Source organism: Trichechus manatus, unplaced genomic scaffold (assembly GCF_000243295.1).
Source record: "Trichechus manatus latirostris isolate Lorelei unplaced genomic scaffold, TriManLat1.0 scaffold00037, whole genome shotgun sequence".
NCBI lineage: Eukaryota > Metazoa > Chordata > Mammalia > Sirenia > Trichechidae > Trichechus > Trichechus manatus.
Window position 1 is genome coordinate 13,865,244 of NW_004443973.1, and position 16,854 is coordinate 13,882,097.

Consider the following 16,854-nt stretch of genomic DNA (forward strand, 5'->3'; position numbering starts at 1 on the left):
AAGAGCATAGTCAATGTCACTGAACTGTGCATGTAGAAATTTTTGAAATGGTGTATCTTTGGCTATGTGTATTTTCACCAAAAAAAAGGTTGAGAAGTTAGAGGACTGATATGTTGTGGGGTTGTTAACCAATGTCATAAAACAACATGTGTACTACTGTTTCATGAGAAACTGTTTGTTCCATAAGTCTTCACCTGAAGTACAATGAAAAAAAAAAAAAAAGATTGTGTGTCAACTTGACTGGGCCATGATTCTCAGTATTTTGACATCATACAGTGTTGTGATCACTTCCCTGTTGAGATTTGAATGTGATCAGCTCCATGATGGGATTTGCTGTGAGTAGGCAATCAGCTAAAAGGGAGTTTCCTTGTGTGTGTGGCCTGCATCCAAATATAAGCAGATATTCTGGCTTTTGCCTGCTCTGGACACTGCTGCTGGCTTTGGTTTGTCTTACCTCCAGTTCTTGGAACTTAAGCTAACAGCTTACCCTTCAGTCTTGCCTGCCAATCTTGGATTCGCAAGTCCCTGCAGCTACATGAATCAGGAGAAGCCTTGCAGTCTTGCCTGCAGATCTTGGGATTCATCGATCTTCACAGCCTGTGAGCAAGAGCCCTGTTCTCCAATCCGCTGATCTTGGGTTCGCCAGCCCCTGTGGCTACGTGAATCAGGAGAAGCCTCTATTCTGATCCACGGACTTGGGACGTTCCAGCCTCTACAGCCTCGTGAGCCATTTCCTTGATATACACTTTATATATATTTATACACTTTACTGGTTTTGCTTCTCTAGAGAATCCAGCCTAAGACAGTGGTGATGGCTGCACAACTGTATATATACAAGAGAAAACACTGAATTATATACTTTAAAAGGGGAAATTTTATATATGTGAGTTATATCTCAAGAAAGCTGTTATTAAAAAAAATAATAATAAAAGGCTTGGACTAAAGCCGTGGGAGAAGCAATAGGAGATTTCCAAGGGAACCTTGTTGAGAAACTTTAGCAAGTGAAGTCAGCAGAGTTCAGTGTTGGATTGTTTGAAGGAAGGGAGGGAGAGAGATGTCAAAAGTGGCTTCTAGGTTTCTGGAGGAGAGGAACAGGATGAATAGAAGGGAGAATGAGATGAAAGAGATACCAGAATACCCCAGCTCTCCATGCCATCATGAGAAGAAATGGAAGATACTGATGAAATACAGAAGAATTTCATTCTGTTCAACAGACACGTCTTTTAACAGCTATTATGAATCAGGTCTGCTGGATGCAGGTCTCCCATCTTGTGAACTCAACTGGAAGCATGCTGTCTCTCTGGAAGACTTAGAGGCTAAGTAATGCCCAGGAATCTACACACAATCCCTGAAAATCTTTAGGATGTGGGCTCTTTGTATTCCTGCCTTCTTGTCATGCAGATGAGGAAATATCTTTTACAGAAATGTTGTTACATGCTAATATTAAATAGGAGACTAAAACGCAGGTCTCCTTACTAAATTGTACAATTTAATACACTAGTTTAATAAACAAACCATTAGACTTTGAACTGAATGTGCTGCCCTACCCGTTGGACATTTGCCAGAACACATTTCTACACACGTAGTCATAAGTGTTTGCCCCAGTGTGGACCCTCTGCTCCATCATGCTTCAGTAAGTTGACCAATGAAGACAACGAACATTCACAGTTGATTTCTGTAATGGCCCTGATGGCCTACAACAGTTTGGCTACTAAGAGGTTTCAGTTACTCATCTAGCACTGCCAAGTGTCCTCTTTCCCATCTACCTGAGAGCAGATAAACTTCCATCCCTCCTGGCCCCACTGATGAGATGGTGTTGGGGACCCCACCTTCCTTAAAGGCTCCACGAATGCCGGATAAGGAAGGACACTTCTGAGGCATCTTGCCAGAAAATTCAAAGACGATGGGGAAAAGGAGCATTTTAGGTTTGGCCAAGTCTGCAGACTTGGGGTGACTAGAGGATTGGGGAAGCCATTCCCTATTGTGGAACCCAACAACATAATCCCAAAAGCACTACCTTTCAGGTATGCAAGTACGGTTTCTGTCCTGAACACCAGAAAAAACAAAAAGGTAAAGAGTAACATTAAACAAGACTTTATCTTTTATTTACCTCCACTTGATAAACGTTGAATGGCTCTATTCCTTGCCTTTAATTGCTCTGTCTGCATATTTCCTGCTAAGAGTTTACAAAACAGCACCCTTGAACAGTCAGATAAGAAGCGCACCAATTTGTTTAGCAACATCAAGGGGGAAAACTGCCAGCTCATCCATTTTGTTGTTAAGTTGCTCAAAAGGATCAAAATACCAATTAACTTGCTGGCTCAGAAAATCTTTGATACCCTCAGATGTACTGACATTTTGAAACTCTTGTTCGTACTTGCCTAATGGCTTTCTGGTTACGAACAAAGACGTGCCAATCTGTTTAGCATTTGACCTGTTTTCTTAAATATTTTTATGTATTCAACACTTAGTGGCTAAAAATACTTGACTAGTGATTCATGAGCTAAAATAATCTTTTTTTTCTTGTTCCACCTCCAAATTTAAGAGGAAAAAAGGGCTCAAAGACACTTCTTTTTAAAAAGCCATTTCCTTCTTATTTTTTATTTAAAAGCTCTCTTTGCAAGATTTTTATTTGCCTTTCCTTTTCTATGGAATTTAGTGATGTTTGGAAGACTTGATGAAGCAAGCAACCATATTTAGGATTGATTCTTCCTTGAGAGAAAATTGGAAAAATGACCTTTGGCATAAGTTATAGAATGGAGGTTAAAAAGAAACTAAAGTATCTATATGGGATCAAATTGACAACAGCAACTCAAAAGATTAGATAGGAACCTTAGCGGGCAGTGAGTTTATGTTAACGAAGGAGGAACAATTCAGAAAAGCAGGGTGAGAATGGTTGCACAACTTGAAGAATAGAATCAATGTCACTAAATTATACATGTACAAACTCGAATTTGTGTATGTTTTGCTGTGTATATTCTCAGTAACAGCAACAAAATAAATAAAATTTATAAAAAAAAAAGACGCTAAAGATGTCTGATGGGTGAGGCTGATTTTATAATGGATTTTAATTTCCTTCTCTGGACATTCTCAGACAGAGTGCTTCCCAGAGTGGTTTTTTGTTATTGTTGTTCCTCTTTTCTTTGCAGAAAGTTCTTTGAAAATTCTACCCATAATCATATGCACACACAAGGCATCCCCTATGGCAGTTGTGCTGGAAAGAGCAGCATTTCATTCATAGGTAAAAGCAGTTTCTGATTTTAGAAGGCTCCGCAGCAATTTATTTCAATAAACATTGACTAAATGCCTATCACAAAGCAGTGGGCTGAGGAGACTAAAAGTGTGGACAAAGAAGCCAGACTGCCTGAGTTCAAATCCTGGCTCTACTGGAAGAGACTGCATAGGCCCGGCTCACTATTATGTACTCCCCATTGCTAACTGCCACATTGTCTCAGGATTTTGTTTTTCCCTCCGGTTCCAGTCTCTACAAAAGGTTTAAGATTAACCGATGTTCCTCCCTGGAGGGTGGAAAACAAGTGATAATGATCTAAGAATGAAAAACCAAACAAAGCACCCATCTTGTGACAAGAAAAAGCAGGATGTCGCCAGATAATCCACAAGGATGTCACCAGATAACCTCTAAGAATACCAGTAGAAGGTTAACTTATCTAAGACATCACCACCTCAAGGGGAAACTAACACAAACTTCTAAGATCCATAATCCTGTCCCTACAAAAGCCTTCAGCCAAACTCCAGTGGGCGAGATGGGTTTTTTTGGAGGAATCTATTGCTCTCCTTCTCCTATATGTCGATATATAATAAACATCTTGCTGCTCACCTCACCCCATCTCAGAATTGGCTATTGCAGCAGGCGGCTCCAATCTGCATTATTGCCGTAACACCACCATTTATTAGCATGGACCCTTAGGAAAGTCACTTAATTTCTTTCTATGCTTCAGTTTCCTCACCTGTAAAATGAGGATGATAATAGAGCCTACCTTATAGTGTTGTTTTATGGATCAAATGAGATAATACATTTTAAGACAGTGTGATATAAACGTGAGCTATCATATTATATCAAGCCATAACCGGCTGCTGCTGAGTCGATTCTGCCCCATAGCGACTCTACAGGACAGAGTAGAACTGCCCCATAGGGTTTCCAAGGAGTGGCTGGTGGATTCGAACTACTGACCTTTCGGTTAGCAGCCAAGATCTTAACACTGTGCCACTGCCATGTATCATATCATATCATATCATATCATGCCAGATACTGGGAGAGATGAGTGGGTGTTTGAACGCATTTCCATTTGCCAGAATCTTGACCTATGTATAGAGAGCTACTTTCATCATACCAACTGACTATCTGGAGAATTTGAGACCTAAGGATATAAAATATATAAATGTCTATACACATTTATTTTTTTAAATGTGATCAGAACGGAGCTTAATTCCTCCAGACTCTTGTAGTTTAGTTGAAGCTAGAAGAGCATGCAAAAAAAAAAAATGCAACATTCAAGTAAGAAATGGTAGCTGATAACTAGCCAATTACATGTTGGAAGGAAACAGGCAGGAGAAGCAATCCCAGGGAACAGGGATGACCAGGGTAGAGCTATATTTAACATAATGTATTCCCAAAGATGCCAGCCTGACCTTTTCACAAACTCTTCAAAGAGGATGCGGTGAGAATATCCCTGCTGGCGGATGCTGACTGTCTCCAGGATCCCAGTGGAGCGGAGCTGGGCCAGCACTCTCTCTCGGGAGAACTTCAGGGCCTCTCGGTCATCATTGGGTTTAATGCAGCGTACAAAGTGAGGCTGTCCCACCACCATTTTGGAGAGCAGATCCATCAAAGAATACTACCAGGAGAAAAAAATCACATGAAATGAGTTTACCACAACACAATCTACATACCATTTGCCATCGAGTTGATCCTGGCTCATGGCGACCCCATGTGTGTCAGAGTAGAACTGCGCTCCATAGGGTTTTCAATGGTCATTTTTTGGAAGTAGATTTCCAGGCCTTTCTTCCAAGGAGCCTCTGGGTGGACTCGAACTCCAACCTTTCAGTTAGCACCCGAGCACGTTAACCATTTGCACTACCCAGGGACTCCTCCACAGCATAATAGATACTTGTAACTCAGGCCTGCAGGGACCTCTGGAACAGTTAGAGGCTTGTGAATAACTCATGGAGCTCTTTGAGGTAGAACAGAGAACCACAACAGGAGGTGATAATATAAGTTCTGACTATTATTTATAGCTGCTTGAGGATTCAAATGCATTCTTTAAACATCACTGGTGACAAGCAGGAGCCCTAGTGACGCAATGGTTAAGAGCTCAGCAGCTAACCAAAATGTCAGCAGTTTGAATCCACCAGATGCTTCTTTGAAACCCCAAGAGGCAGTTCTACTCTGCCCTATAGGGTCGCTATGAGTCGGAATCGACTTGATGGCACGGGTTTGGTTTGGTACCAACCAATATTCCAGATGGCAGAAATTTAGCTGTTTAAAAACATGTTCCAGGTTACCGCACAGAATTAGAATGCCCATGTCTGGTCTTCCAAGGAAATATCTATAAACTGTTTCTGAAATTTAAAAATGTCCAGTTTTTACGGCTTTTAGTTACTTCTTCAGCTTAAGAACTATTAGAAAGTCTAAGCACCACCAGGAAGACTAAGCAATTCCTACTGATACCATTCATAATGGGTTAGGGGAAAAAGGGAAAAACAGAAAAAGAGAAGAAGAAAATAAAAACATTAGAGAATAAGGAGATTATGATGAAGATCAAACAACATATTCAAAGAGATTGGTACAGGGCTCTCATAACGGGAGATGAGGAGAGGATATGGAAAAACAGATGGGAGCTTGTGCAGGGGAGGCCTCAGTTGTTTATCAGGGGCATGCATTTTTGGAGTTCCTCTTTTGAGCATGCCTTCAACGGTAAGTTATAAGCCACAAAGGGAATCAATTTCATAAGCACACCTCCTACTGAACAAAAATAGTGTTCTCAGCTTGACAATGTACCTTATTTTTCAGATTTAGCATTTGGAGACCTACTATCATACCTGAACACCTTATTTTATGGATACAAATTGATTGCCATGAGTATATGTCTGAAAAACTATTAGGCAGAGGCTTATCTGCTGATGAGGAGATGGAACTTGAGGATGACTTAAGAGAGTCAATCAAAGCCTCCAAATGTCATGAGAAAACAAAGACAGCAGGGGTTACTAGGAGAATGAGGATATAGCCTCTACCATAGTGGATAGGACCAGAGTGGTTCTCAAGATAAGAAATAAGTAGCAATTAGAAATTTCCAAACATCAGAGGATGAAGCAGAGGTTGAATGCCCACCTGCCAGAGAGGCAGTAGCAGGGGTCTCTGCATGGGATGGAGGGCTAGACTCAAAGGCCTCTGAGGACCTGTAATTCATATGCTGAGCCCAATCCTAGCCTGGCTCTGAAGCACAGCCTACAAGGGCTCCTTGACTTTAGATATTTCTTACACCAGGGAGTCTTCTCTGGAGACTTCTATCTAGATCTTGGCTTCTAGACCCTGCCCTTCAGCCTGCTTGGCTCTTCTAGCTCATGATCCAGCTTTCTACCCACCTGAACTCTTGTCCCCACTAGGCCCCTTCCTGTGCCACCCCGACAGCCTTATTCTACTGCTCCCTGAGATCGGTTCCATCTTTGGCCTAACAGCATCACCACCATGAAGCTGCTGGACTTTAGCTTCTGTGGTAGATGGTCTCTAAGGAGCTTTCAACCTTAAGCCTCTGTGATTTGAAGATAAACAAATCTGTATAAATTGGTACAAGTGTACCTGTATCTTATCTTTCCTATAAATGTGCATTTTACAGAGGCCTTCTAGAGACAACGTTTTCATTCAAAGTGGTCATTTTACCAGATGAAATATAGGGAACTGCGGAAGCCATGGTGGAAAATAATCGGCCCAGAAAAAATCTTGCAATGGATCAACTCAATCTTGATGCTAAGATAGATTCTCTCAGTATCTGAACTTGATAAGCCACTATTATGGATTGAATTGTGCCCCCCAAAAATATGTGTATCAATTTGGTTAGGTCATGATTCCCAGTACTGTGTAATTGTCCACCATTCTGTGATCTGACGTGATTTTCCTATGTGTTGTAAATCCTATCTTTATGACGCTGATGAGATGGGATTAGCGGCAGTTATGTTAATGAGGCAGAACTCAATCTACAAGATTGGATTGTGTCTTGAGTCAATCTCTTTTGAGACATAAAAGAGAGAAGCGAACAGAGAGACATGGGGACCTCATACCACCAAGAAAGAAGCACTGGGAGCAGAGTGTGTCCTTTGGACCTAGGGTCCCTGTGCTGAGAATCTCCTGAACCAGGGGAACATTGATGACAAGGACCTTCCTCAAGAGAGAAAGCCTTGCCCTGGAGATGGAGCCCTGTATTCCGACATGTAGCCTCCTAGACGGTGAGAGAATAAATCTCTCTTTGTTAAAGCCATCCACTTGTGGTATTTCTGTTATAATAGCACTATATGACTAAGACAGCCACCTTCTGGAATTTTTTTAACTACTATTCAGTATGCTGGAAAAGTGGCTGTTTCTAGTAGCTGTAAGTGTAAGAAACTGCACATTCAATAGACAGGACTGTGTTCCTCTTGACAGAGAGGGGCCTCTATAGACATTTAAGATTTCATCTGATCTTTCTAAGATTAGAGAACTCTGTACTCAGAAGTAGGTTCCCTGCTATAATTTTCTCTTCCCACTACTCCCACAACCCTATCTTCCTTAACTGGCTCTTGTTCTTTGCCCTAGTTTCAATAACTTTATTGTATCTGGGCCTCTTGTGGGAAAGCTTGGCAAGTCCTTTTTGGAAGTAGGCAGAATATGGATCAAGAAGAACCCTTACCCGGAAGTAAGAAGCCATGGTTTGCCTCTTCATGTTGGTGGTTTCTTCCGGATGCCGTATCACCTCCAGAGTGTCCACCTGGAAGAACAGGCAGAGGGAAGTCATTTGCAGATACAGGAACTTAACCCACTCTCTGGATTTTCCACAATCTGAAAGGGCAATATCTGAGGGGCCATGATGTTTAGAACATAATAGTGTGTGCTGTGGGAAGAATTTTAAAATACGTATAGCAGAATAAAAGGATTTGTGCTGTTCTACTGGTTTGACAACATGATTTCACTCTGTAAAGTACTGTGTGGTCTCAGCAAAAAACCCCAGCACCCCATCAGTGTTATTTCCATACTTCTCCGTGTTCCAGTGGGCCCTGTTAAGTTGTCCAATAATGTTACATGACATCAGACTTTTTTTTAAATTTATTGTGCTTTAGATAAAAGTTTACGGAGCAAATTAGTTTCTCATTAAGCAATTAATACACATGTTGTTTTATGACATTGGTTGCCAACCCCACGACATGTCAACACTCTCCCCTTCTCGACCTTGGGTTCCCCATTACCAGTTTTCCTGTCCTTTCCTGCCTTCTCGTCCTTGCCCCTGGGCTAGTGTGCCCATTTAGTCTCAGAACAAACTATTTCTTAAAAGAAAACCAGGCAAAGGCCCATGAAGCTGGGTAATTAGAAGGACATGGACCCAAAGCCCAGGTTGTACCACAGGGAATTAGGTGAGTACCAGTCGCCTTCCATGCAGTCAGGCCCTGATGTGGCAACATACCTCCTGCCTCCCACAGTGCTCAGGTACTCTCTGCAGATGGGAGCTTGCACACCAAATCGCTAGGGAACCATGTAGGATACCTGTTCCAAATCATCTGTCCTGACTACCTGGGCCAACTGGAGGGGATTTATGAATGAAAACAATTATAGGTATCAATTGCAAACAGCCCACAATTTCTTATTGTAGCTTAACGACAAAAGCCCAGCTCCTGCAAACACAAAGCTACTTGGTTTGCAAAGTGCATGAGTGCCATTTCAGCGCCATATCTACATTTCAGCCGTGCAGCTTCCCATCTGCTCTGAACAGGTGGCAAGGGTATGAAGCAGGAACGTTTGAACTGGAAGACGCTGCTGTCAGCAAGTGTGTTCTGCTCGGTGGACTGCTGTCCAGGCAGCCCTTCCCAGTGGGGTGAGGATGTCTGCAGCCTTGCTCAACCAAGGCAAAAAATGGGTGCTAGAAGTTTGTCAGGGGGGTGGTACTAGAGGAAATAATAAGGCTTACCTGGAGGAGTATTTAGGGCGCTGTGTGCAAAATGGAAAGGAAACACTTCAATTGGATTGGATAAAGCAAACAGGTTTGTTTAAGAAGGGGAATAAACGTGGAGCTAAGTTTTCACAAACTGGAAACAAAACCTAAATGGTGAGCAGGAATATGACCTGAGTGAAGAGATATAGGGGGCAGTGCAGCTTTCTTTTTCATGGGCTGCAGATTGGATGCATTTTTAAGGTCATCAGTCTACTTAACACGAAGCTGAAGCAATGATACAGCAGCTTGTAGGTTTGACTTTTTATTTTTAATGAGAAAAGAGGAAATGAAAGCTTGTGTGCTTAGAAGACAGGGTGTTCTAATACGGAAACGTGAAAAACAAATACAACAAACCCACCCCATCTGCAGAGATGGTATTAGACTCTCTCCACAGTCATTTGATAGATCCACGCTGAAGGTCTCCCGCCCCTCCTTACCCCTGTTATGGATTGAATTCAGCCAAAAAGATGTCAAAGTCCTGGCCCCTGTACCTGTGAATGTGACCTTGTTTGGAAATAGGTTTTTCTTCTGTCATGTGAATGAGGCCATACTATAGTAGGGTGGATCTGAAACCTAATCACTCAGAGTGGTGACTTATAAAGGGGAGTACACACACACACGCATATACACATAAAGGGAAGAGACCATGTGAGGATCCATCTACCTGCCAAGGAATGCCAAGAAATGCCTGGGACTACTGATAAGGATGGAGCCTCCCCTAGAACTGATGCCCTGATTAGAGACTTCTAGCCTCCAGAACTGTGAGACAATAAATTTCTGTTATTTAAAACCACCCACTTGTGGTATTTTTGTTATAGCAGCACTAGGGAATTAAGACATTCATTTGGAGGACAGACCTCAGAGCTGGTGAAGTTTTGGGTCAGATCAAGCTAATCAGGACTGAGGAAGAAAAGATCTTGGCTAGGGTCTGTGTTACGGATTGAATTGTGTCCCCCTAAAATATGGTGGCACAGTGGTTAAGAGTTCTGGCTGCTAACCAAAAGGTTGGCAGTTTGAATCCACCAGCTGCTCCTTGGAAACCCTATGGGCCAGTTCTACTCTGTCGTATAGGGTTGCTATGAGTTAAAATTGACTTGATGGCAACGGGTTTGGGTGTTTTTTTTTTTCGTTTTAAAATATGTGTTGTATATCCTAATTTCTATACCTGTGGATATAATCCCATTTGGGAGTAGGGTTTTCTTTGTTATGTTAATGAGGTCATATCACTGTAGGGTGTGTCTTAAACCAATCACTTTTGAAATATAAAAGGAACAGATTAAGCATAGGAAGCACAGATGGAGAAAATAGATGATCACTTGAAGATCACCAAGGAATGGAGAAACAGAAGCTGAAATGACACAAGGAGCTTCCCTCAGAGCCAGTGTCCTGAATTAGGTCACTTTTAGTACCGTATTTTACGGAATAAATGATACGCTATGAAGGTGTTTTCTAATTCAGGAATTTGGAAAGGTCTTGGAATGGTCAAGGGTCTCTGCATAGTCACAAGGCTCTCCTGACACAGAGTGGAACCAAAAGAGGGAATTCTGCCAAGGAACATAAAAGAAGTTACCTTTCTCAGACCATCAAACCTCTGACTGCACCAGATCTACTTTAGAACTCCAAAGGCAACCCCAAAAAATCAAAACCAAAAAGTCTGAGAAGGCTATTGTCTGACCTAAGAGTTTGTCTTTCTGAGCTAATTCAGTTATGGTAGTGTTAACCTGAAGGAGCGTTGGTGGTGCAGTGGTTAAGCACTCAGCTGCTAACTGAAAGGTCGGTGGTTTGAGCCCACCAGCTACTCTGGGGGGAAAGATGTGGCTCTCTGCTTCTGTAAAGATTACAACCTTGGAAACCCTATGGGGCAGTTCTACTCTGTGCTGTAGACTTGTTAGGAGTCAGAATCGACTCAGTGGCAACAGGTTTGGTTTTGGTTTGGTTAAGTGTTAATCTGACTATACTAGGCCCAAGACAGAGTCACTTACGCTAAATCGCAAGTCTTAGCTAGTTTCTATTTCTTGTAAATGCTTGACCTTTCCAGAAGCTGAAACCTAAGTCAATCAATTGACTCTCCCAGAAATGGAAACCTAAACTAGCCAATCAGGACTTGCCTGCTCAGTTTAACCTGGTTCAAAATTTCCCCTTAATCCCAAATAAGGAAAGAAACTGCCCGACAGCCAGTCTGAAATTTGCCCAGCATAGCTTCCTTGTTTCTGTGTGTCTGTGCCCATAAAAATCCTTCTGCTTTGTACTGTATAATATGCCTAGGAGGCAAAGGCTCTGTGTCTCTGAATTTATGTTAACTTTTATGCCCTCGACTGAAAAACCAAGCCACCGGGCTTTGAAAAGGTTAACGTTTTTAACCTTTAAAATCTTTGGTTAAATAATAAAGTATTATTTCTTGGTGACCTATGATAAACCCCTGACAACTTTGAAACTTCCTGAAAAGCCACAAAGGATTTATTCTTGCTTCACAAGGAAAAAGTGCTAGAAAAGTAATAAGGCTTGTTTAATCTGTTAACAAGAATTGTGTGGTTAAATCGGGAGACGTGGCTAACTTTCTTTGGGTTAAAAATTTATGTGTCAGTGTCTGTTATATTTGCCTATTAGACAACAAGAGCATAATATTATCAGTCATAATTTTAGTTGTGTTTTTTTTTTTAATTGTTAACTTTGTTGCAACTTTACTCTTAAATTTAAATCTAGTAGCATCAAAGTTAAGGGGTTTGAACTGAAGGTTTACTCTGCTTACTTCTAAGAGTTTTATTAACATTCAGATGTTTAGAAACTTGATAATCCTGGTATAGTCTTGGTATATATCCTAACTATATGTTTTATATTCATATTTTGTTATGTCTTGGAATTATGATATCTTACATCTAAAGTTTTTTCTCACTAAGGATTATGGCCATCCATTTTCAAAAATTAGAAAATAAGGTTGATCACTATGTTTAGAGATTTTGTCTAAAATTTTACTTTGGGTTGACTTTTATTTTGCTTTACATTACTTTTTAATGAGTTCTCATCAGGTCTTTCACTTGTATGAATTTTTATCAGTAATAAATTAACCATGTCAGAATCAACTAGACGGCAACGGTAGTTAGGTAGGTATTTTTAAGTCTTATCATCTGCAGATAGTTCTTACTTTGATGTCCTGAAGGTTCCTGCAATGAACTACAGGCCAGAGTTTTTTCACCAAAAGGGACTCATAAAGAAGACTATGCCAGGTATTTGGACATGACTTCTAAACAGCACGCTCATACCGCTGGACTGAATCAAGATTTCCAGAATTCTTATTGCGAAGTTAGTGAGTTCACGACTTCTGATCCAGGATAAATGGAACAGAATTTAATTATAGGGCTGAGTGGACTGAAAGATCATTATGAGTTTTACGTGGGGGATACTACTGATGTTTTAATATTCTATTTTCTAGAAAAATCAATTTCTCTTTTCTCCTAAACCATCTATAACATAATAATTTAATAGACTATGTATATGCAAACAAAGATGAAACATCGTTTCTCTCTCCCTAACTCCTCCGGAACTGGCAAACTATTAATGAGTGTTGATTTAGAAAATAATATTGGAATCATTATTCCCTGTCCTTGAGCATACAGAATGTGATCCAGCTGGAGCTGGGCCCACAAGGACTCACAAGAACATATCAACTGGGCCCTGAGGTATAAAGACAATAGCTAAGATAATCTTGGAAAATATCTTTTAGGGAACCTTCCACATAAGCCAATAAAACAGAATACAAAAGACTTTTCACCCTTATCTTTTTCTATTAGCATTTAGTGAATGGAAAATTTGTTGGACCAGTGAAGACCCTCCTGACTGTCATTACTGAAACCTATACCAATGATTGTTAAGAAAGACAATTCAAAACATAGGATCACAGTTTCTAGCCAATCTGTGAAAAGGTGAAGTTTTCAATGGTTTTGCCCATTTGTAATGTTAATATATACTGATGACTCTGTAATGTTCTTTGGACTCCGGAAGACATGGCTGTGGGAGCATGCTTGTCTGTTTTTCCATTCTTGCCTATTCTGTAATATTCTTTGGACTTGGACAGACATGGCTCTAGCAGCATGCTTGTCCATTTTCCCACTTTTGTCTGTTCGGTGATATTTCCTTGGACTCGGACAGACATGGCTCCGGTAGCATGGTTGTCTGTTTCCCACTTTTGCCTTTTTGAATATATGCTGAATAAAACTTTCTTTTTGCTTTACTAAACTTTGTGATTTTTTCCCCCTACAACAGTGTTTTTATTTTTTGTGGCAATACAGTTATTTGCATAAGTTCAAAAAGAATCTGTTCCCCTTGTTAACCAGGAAATCTTGGTTATATAGCCAAGCTTTGACTGAAACGTCATATTTGAGAATGGTGCTCAGAGAATCCAGTATGACCAGAGCTTCCATCAAGGCAGTTTATATGATAAATTACCATTCTTGATGCACCTATGTAAATAATAATAAACAGCCATATCTTAAATCAAGAAAAACTTGGCTTTGAGATTGTTTTTTGATTGAAAGGAGGGTGACCATAGAGAGAAATTTTATGTTTCAATAGGAAATTATGGCAAGCCCTCATGAGCAATTGAATTAGAGTTTTTGTTCATTGCCTTTGAGAAACCACAGATAACTGATGAGTTTGTTTTCTACTTGCAGATTAGAATTGTTCTTGATACCTGGTTTATATTGTTTTCTACATAATCAATTAACCAAAAGAAAAATTTGGAAATATGAGAGAGACTAAGGCTGAAAGTCATCAAATAACTGACCAAACTGCTATCAAATCAGGATCCTTTAACAAAGAGAACATTAGTTGGCTGTTTTATAAAAATCATAATACCCTCAGTTACTGAAATTGGTTTAAACTACTTAAATATGTATATATACTTAAGGTTACAATTGATATTAGACAAGATGGCTCTGTTAATAATGTGGATCATGCTATACACACACTCTCTGAAATAATGCTGATAAAGTTAATTCCATTATAAAAGAGATTAGCTCTTGATTATTTACCTGCTTCCCAAAGAGGACTTTGTACTTTGGTAAAAGCAAATTGTTGTGTATATATGTTAATGGCACCTAAGTGAAAGTATATTGAGGTACAGTTTTAAGAGAAGTTAATGTTAGAGATACAACACATGCTGCAGATTCTCCTTGTACACCTACTTGTGCTTTGTTTCATGGTTAGAAAATTTGAGTTCGTGGACCAGACAAATCTTTCAGACCATTGGCTTATGCATTCTCCTCATTTTGATCTTTTATATTAAGCTACTAAGCTGATTGGCATCTGGGGTCTTAAAATTTTTTGAGCAGCCATCTAGGGTACAGCAAATGATCTCATTCCGAATAGAGGAACAACAAAGAGAAGAAGCTAAGGAACCAACAAAAATAACATGTTTCACAAAAAGTTACCCCAGTAAAGCAGTACCCATGAGACCCGAAGAACCTAGATCGGTGCCCGGCCAATTCTTAGTGATCAAAGATTCTACTTGAATCATGATCAGAAGGGGGAAATGTTGAATAGGAAAATTAATAACAGACATCTTACCTTGATTTTAAGGTTTTTCTTATCCATTAAACCAGATATTAACCATAAAAAGCTTGATCCAAACTACAAAAGCCTGCCAGAAACTGTTCTATAGCAATGTGAATTTGTCTTATCCTGCTAGAAAAGGATAGTCAGCAAATCATTACCTCCTAATTTAAATCTCTAAAAAGTCTCCTGGCTGCAGGTGGATGGAAGGCCAAATTTTTAGCAGCCACGGCAGAGTAGCCTGACATCAGTTGATCTCAGTAACGGGGGAAGGCAGGGTTCAATCAATCATGTTAAGATTAGCCAATGGTTGATCATCTATGTTTCTCCCTCTTCTTCTCTTCACAAGCCCCATTGAACCTATCTTCTTCGAGCATGTGCTTTTTCTGGAATCAAAATGGTCTCCCTACATGCATATAAAATAACTGCTCAGGATAAACTTTATGTTCAAATTTTGGTGTGTTTTGATTATTACTAACAGGGGCATCATCTAGCAAAACTACTTCCCTAAGAATGGGCATTTCACAGGAAAAAACAAAACAGTCCTTTCCAAAGTATCTTATAAGTTTTTATCTCAGGAGAAAAAGACTAGAAAAGCTTTTGCAGGCATAGTGAGATCTGTGATAGAGCACAGTTTTGGAACTGGACACAAATGGTTCAAATTCTGGCTCCACCACTTACTAGCTGTGTGGCCTTGGACTTCTTAACTTTTCAAAGACCAGTTTCCCTCATCAGTAAAACTGGTTAATAAAAACTACTGCCTTGCACACCCACAAGTAACGTTAGTTTCCTTCCATCATAACCCTGCTTGATTTCGGTTTAGTTTAGTGGTAAATATCAGGGATGCAGGGTTTTGTTCAATGGCAGAAGGAGAGAACTAGCACTCATGCAACAAAGCAGAGAAATCTTTTTATTTGTTGACAGAGAAAATCCTTCCAATGAAACCAATTTCAAAATGATCAGTAGAACCAATATTCTGGATAAAACCACTGTCTGTCCAATCCAGTATACCTTCCTCTTACAAAATCAATGTATGTAACAATGTTAATCAGTTGGAACTGAGCAAGCTTGCTTTCTGCTGACAAAATTGTTTTGATTCTCCTGGAATCCAGATTTCTGGGTTCATGGAACTGGGGTGACCCACACAGGCTATCTGCCCTTAGATGTTCTTTTGACCCTTGAGCCTTTAAAGAACTGTTTTCCTAAAGTCACCTTCAAGTCGAATAGCCTAGTAAGCAGCTCGTTTTGCTTTAGGCATTGGGCTCTTTTCAAGAATCACCTATGTAGCCAGTTTCTAAGGAGCAGGAACCCCAGAATCTGACTGGAAAATGTATGGCATATTCTTAGTGACTTTGTTTCTCCAACTTCCTGGAACCTTGCAAATGTTTTGATTTTAATTGCTGAGAAATTAACATAATAATGACCTATATAACCTGCTTTCACTGTCCCCTCTTTGGAGGGCCTTCCTGATAAGTCTGGATTGATGCTGCTCAATTTGAACCATATCTACTCACAGTAAATATATTTTGTTACATTAATTTTTGGTGTGTCTCTGCACATTTAGGTTTTTGTCACTGCCAACACGACAAATGTCCTGCTGGGGTCCTTGTGAGTGATGCTGGTTAAGCTTCAAAGTAGTCATGCTGCAGGGATAGACTGCCCATAAGCAAAGTATGCACTGGCTTAATCGTGCTTACTTACTATTTGTAGTGCACAATTTCATGATTAGTAAGTAAATACAACTAAGCCCATGTGTACCTTGCTTACTGTAAGCTGGTGCATACCATGCTTGCTGGTAATCCGCCCCTGTCATGCAGTAAGCTTTACAAATTGTGTTAGAGACCCCCAAGCCCACAGGAAATGAACAAGCTTACTTGGAGTCCATGTACATATGGAGTCCATACATGAACTTTAGATGGATAACAAAACTTTAGTAATAGAACATTTATTATTTCCTGTGTGAAAGCACTGTACTTTGCCTACCTTATGTCTTTGTTTTGTTTCTATTTTTTTTTTTTAATTGTACTTCAGGTGAAGGCTTACAGAACAAATAGTTTCTCATGAAACAGTAGTACACATATTGTTTTATGACATTGGCCAACAACCCCACAAC

The 16,854-nt window shown here is 40.1% G+C and overlaps 1 protein-coding gene across 1 annotated transcript in view; it reads right to left on the reverse strand.

Annotated features, from left to right (window-relative positions):
* Nucleotides 1–16,854, reverse strand: part of MYO3B (myosin IIIB) — a 532,652-nt gene that overhangs the window by 230,567 nt on the left and 285,231 nt on the right. Inside the window, exons 17-18 of the mRNA XM_012555289.2 lie at nucleotides 7,902–7,979; nucleotides 4,651–4,856 (exon numbers count right to left, since the gene is read on the reverse strand). Of these exons, the coding sequence (XP_012410743.2) occupies nucleotides 4,651–4,856; nucleotides 7,902–7,979 (284 nt within the window). The remainder of the gene's footprint in view (nucleotides 1–4,650; nucleotides 4,857–7,901; nucleotides 7,980–16,854) is intronic.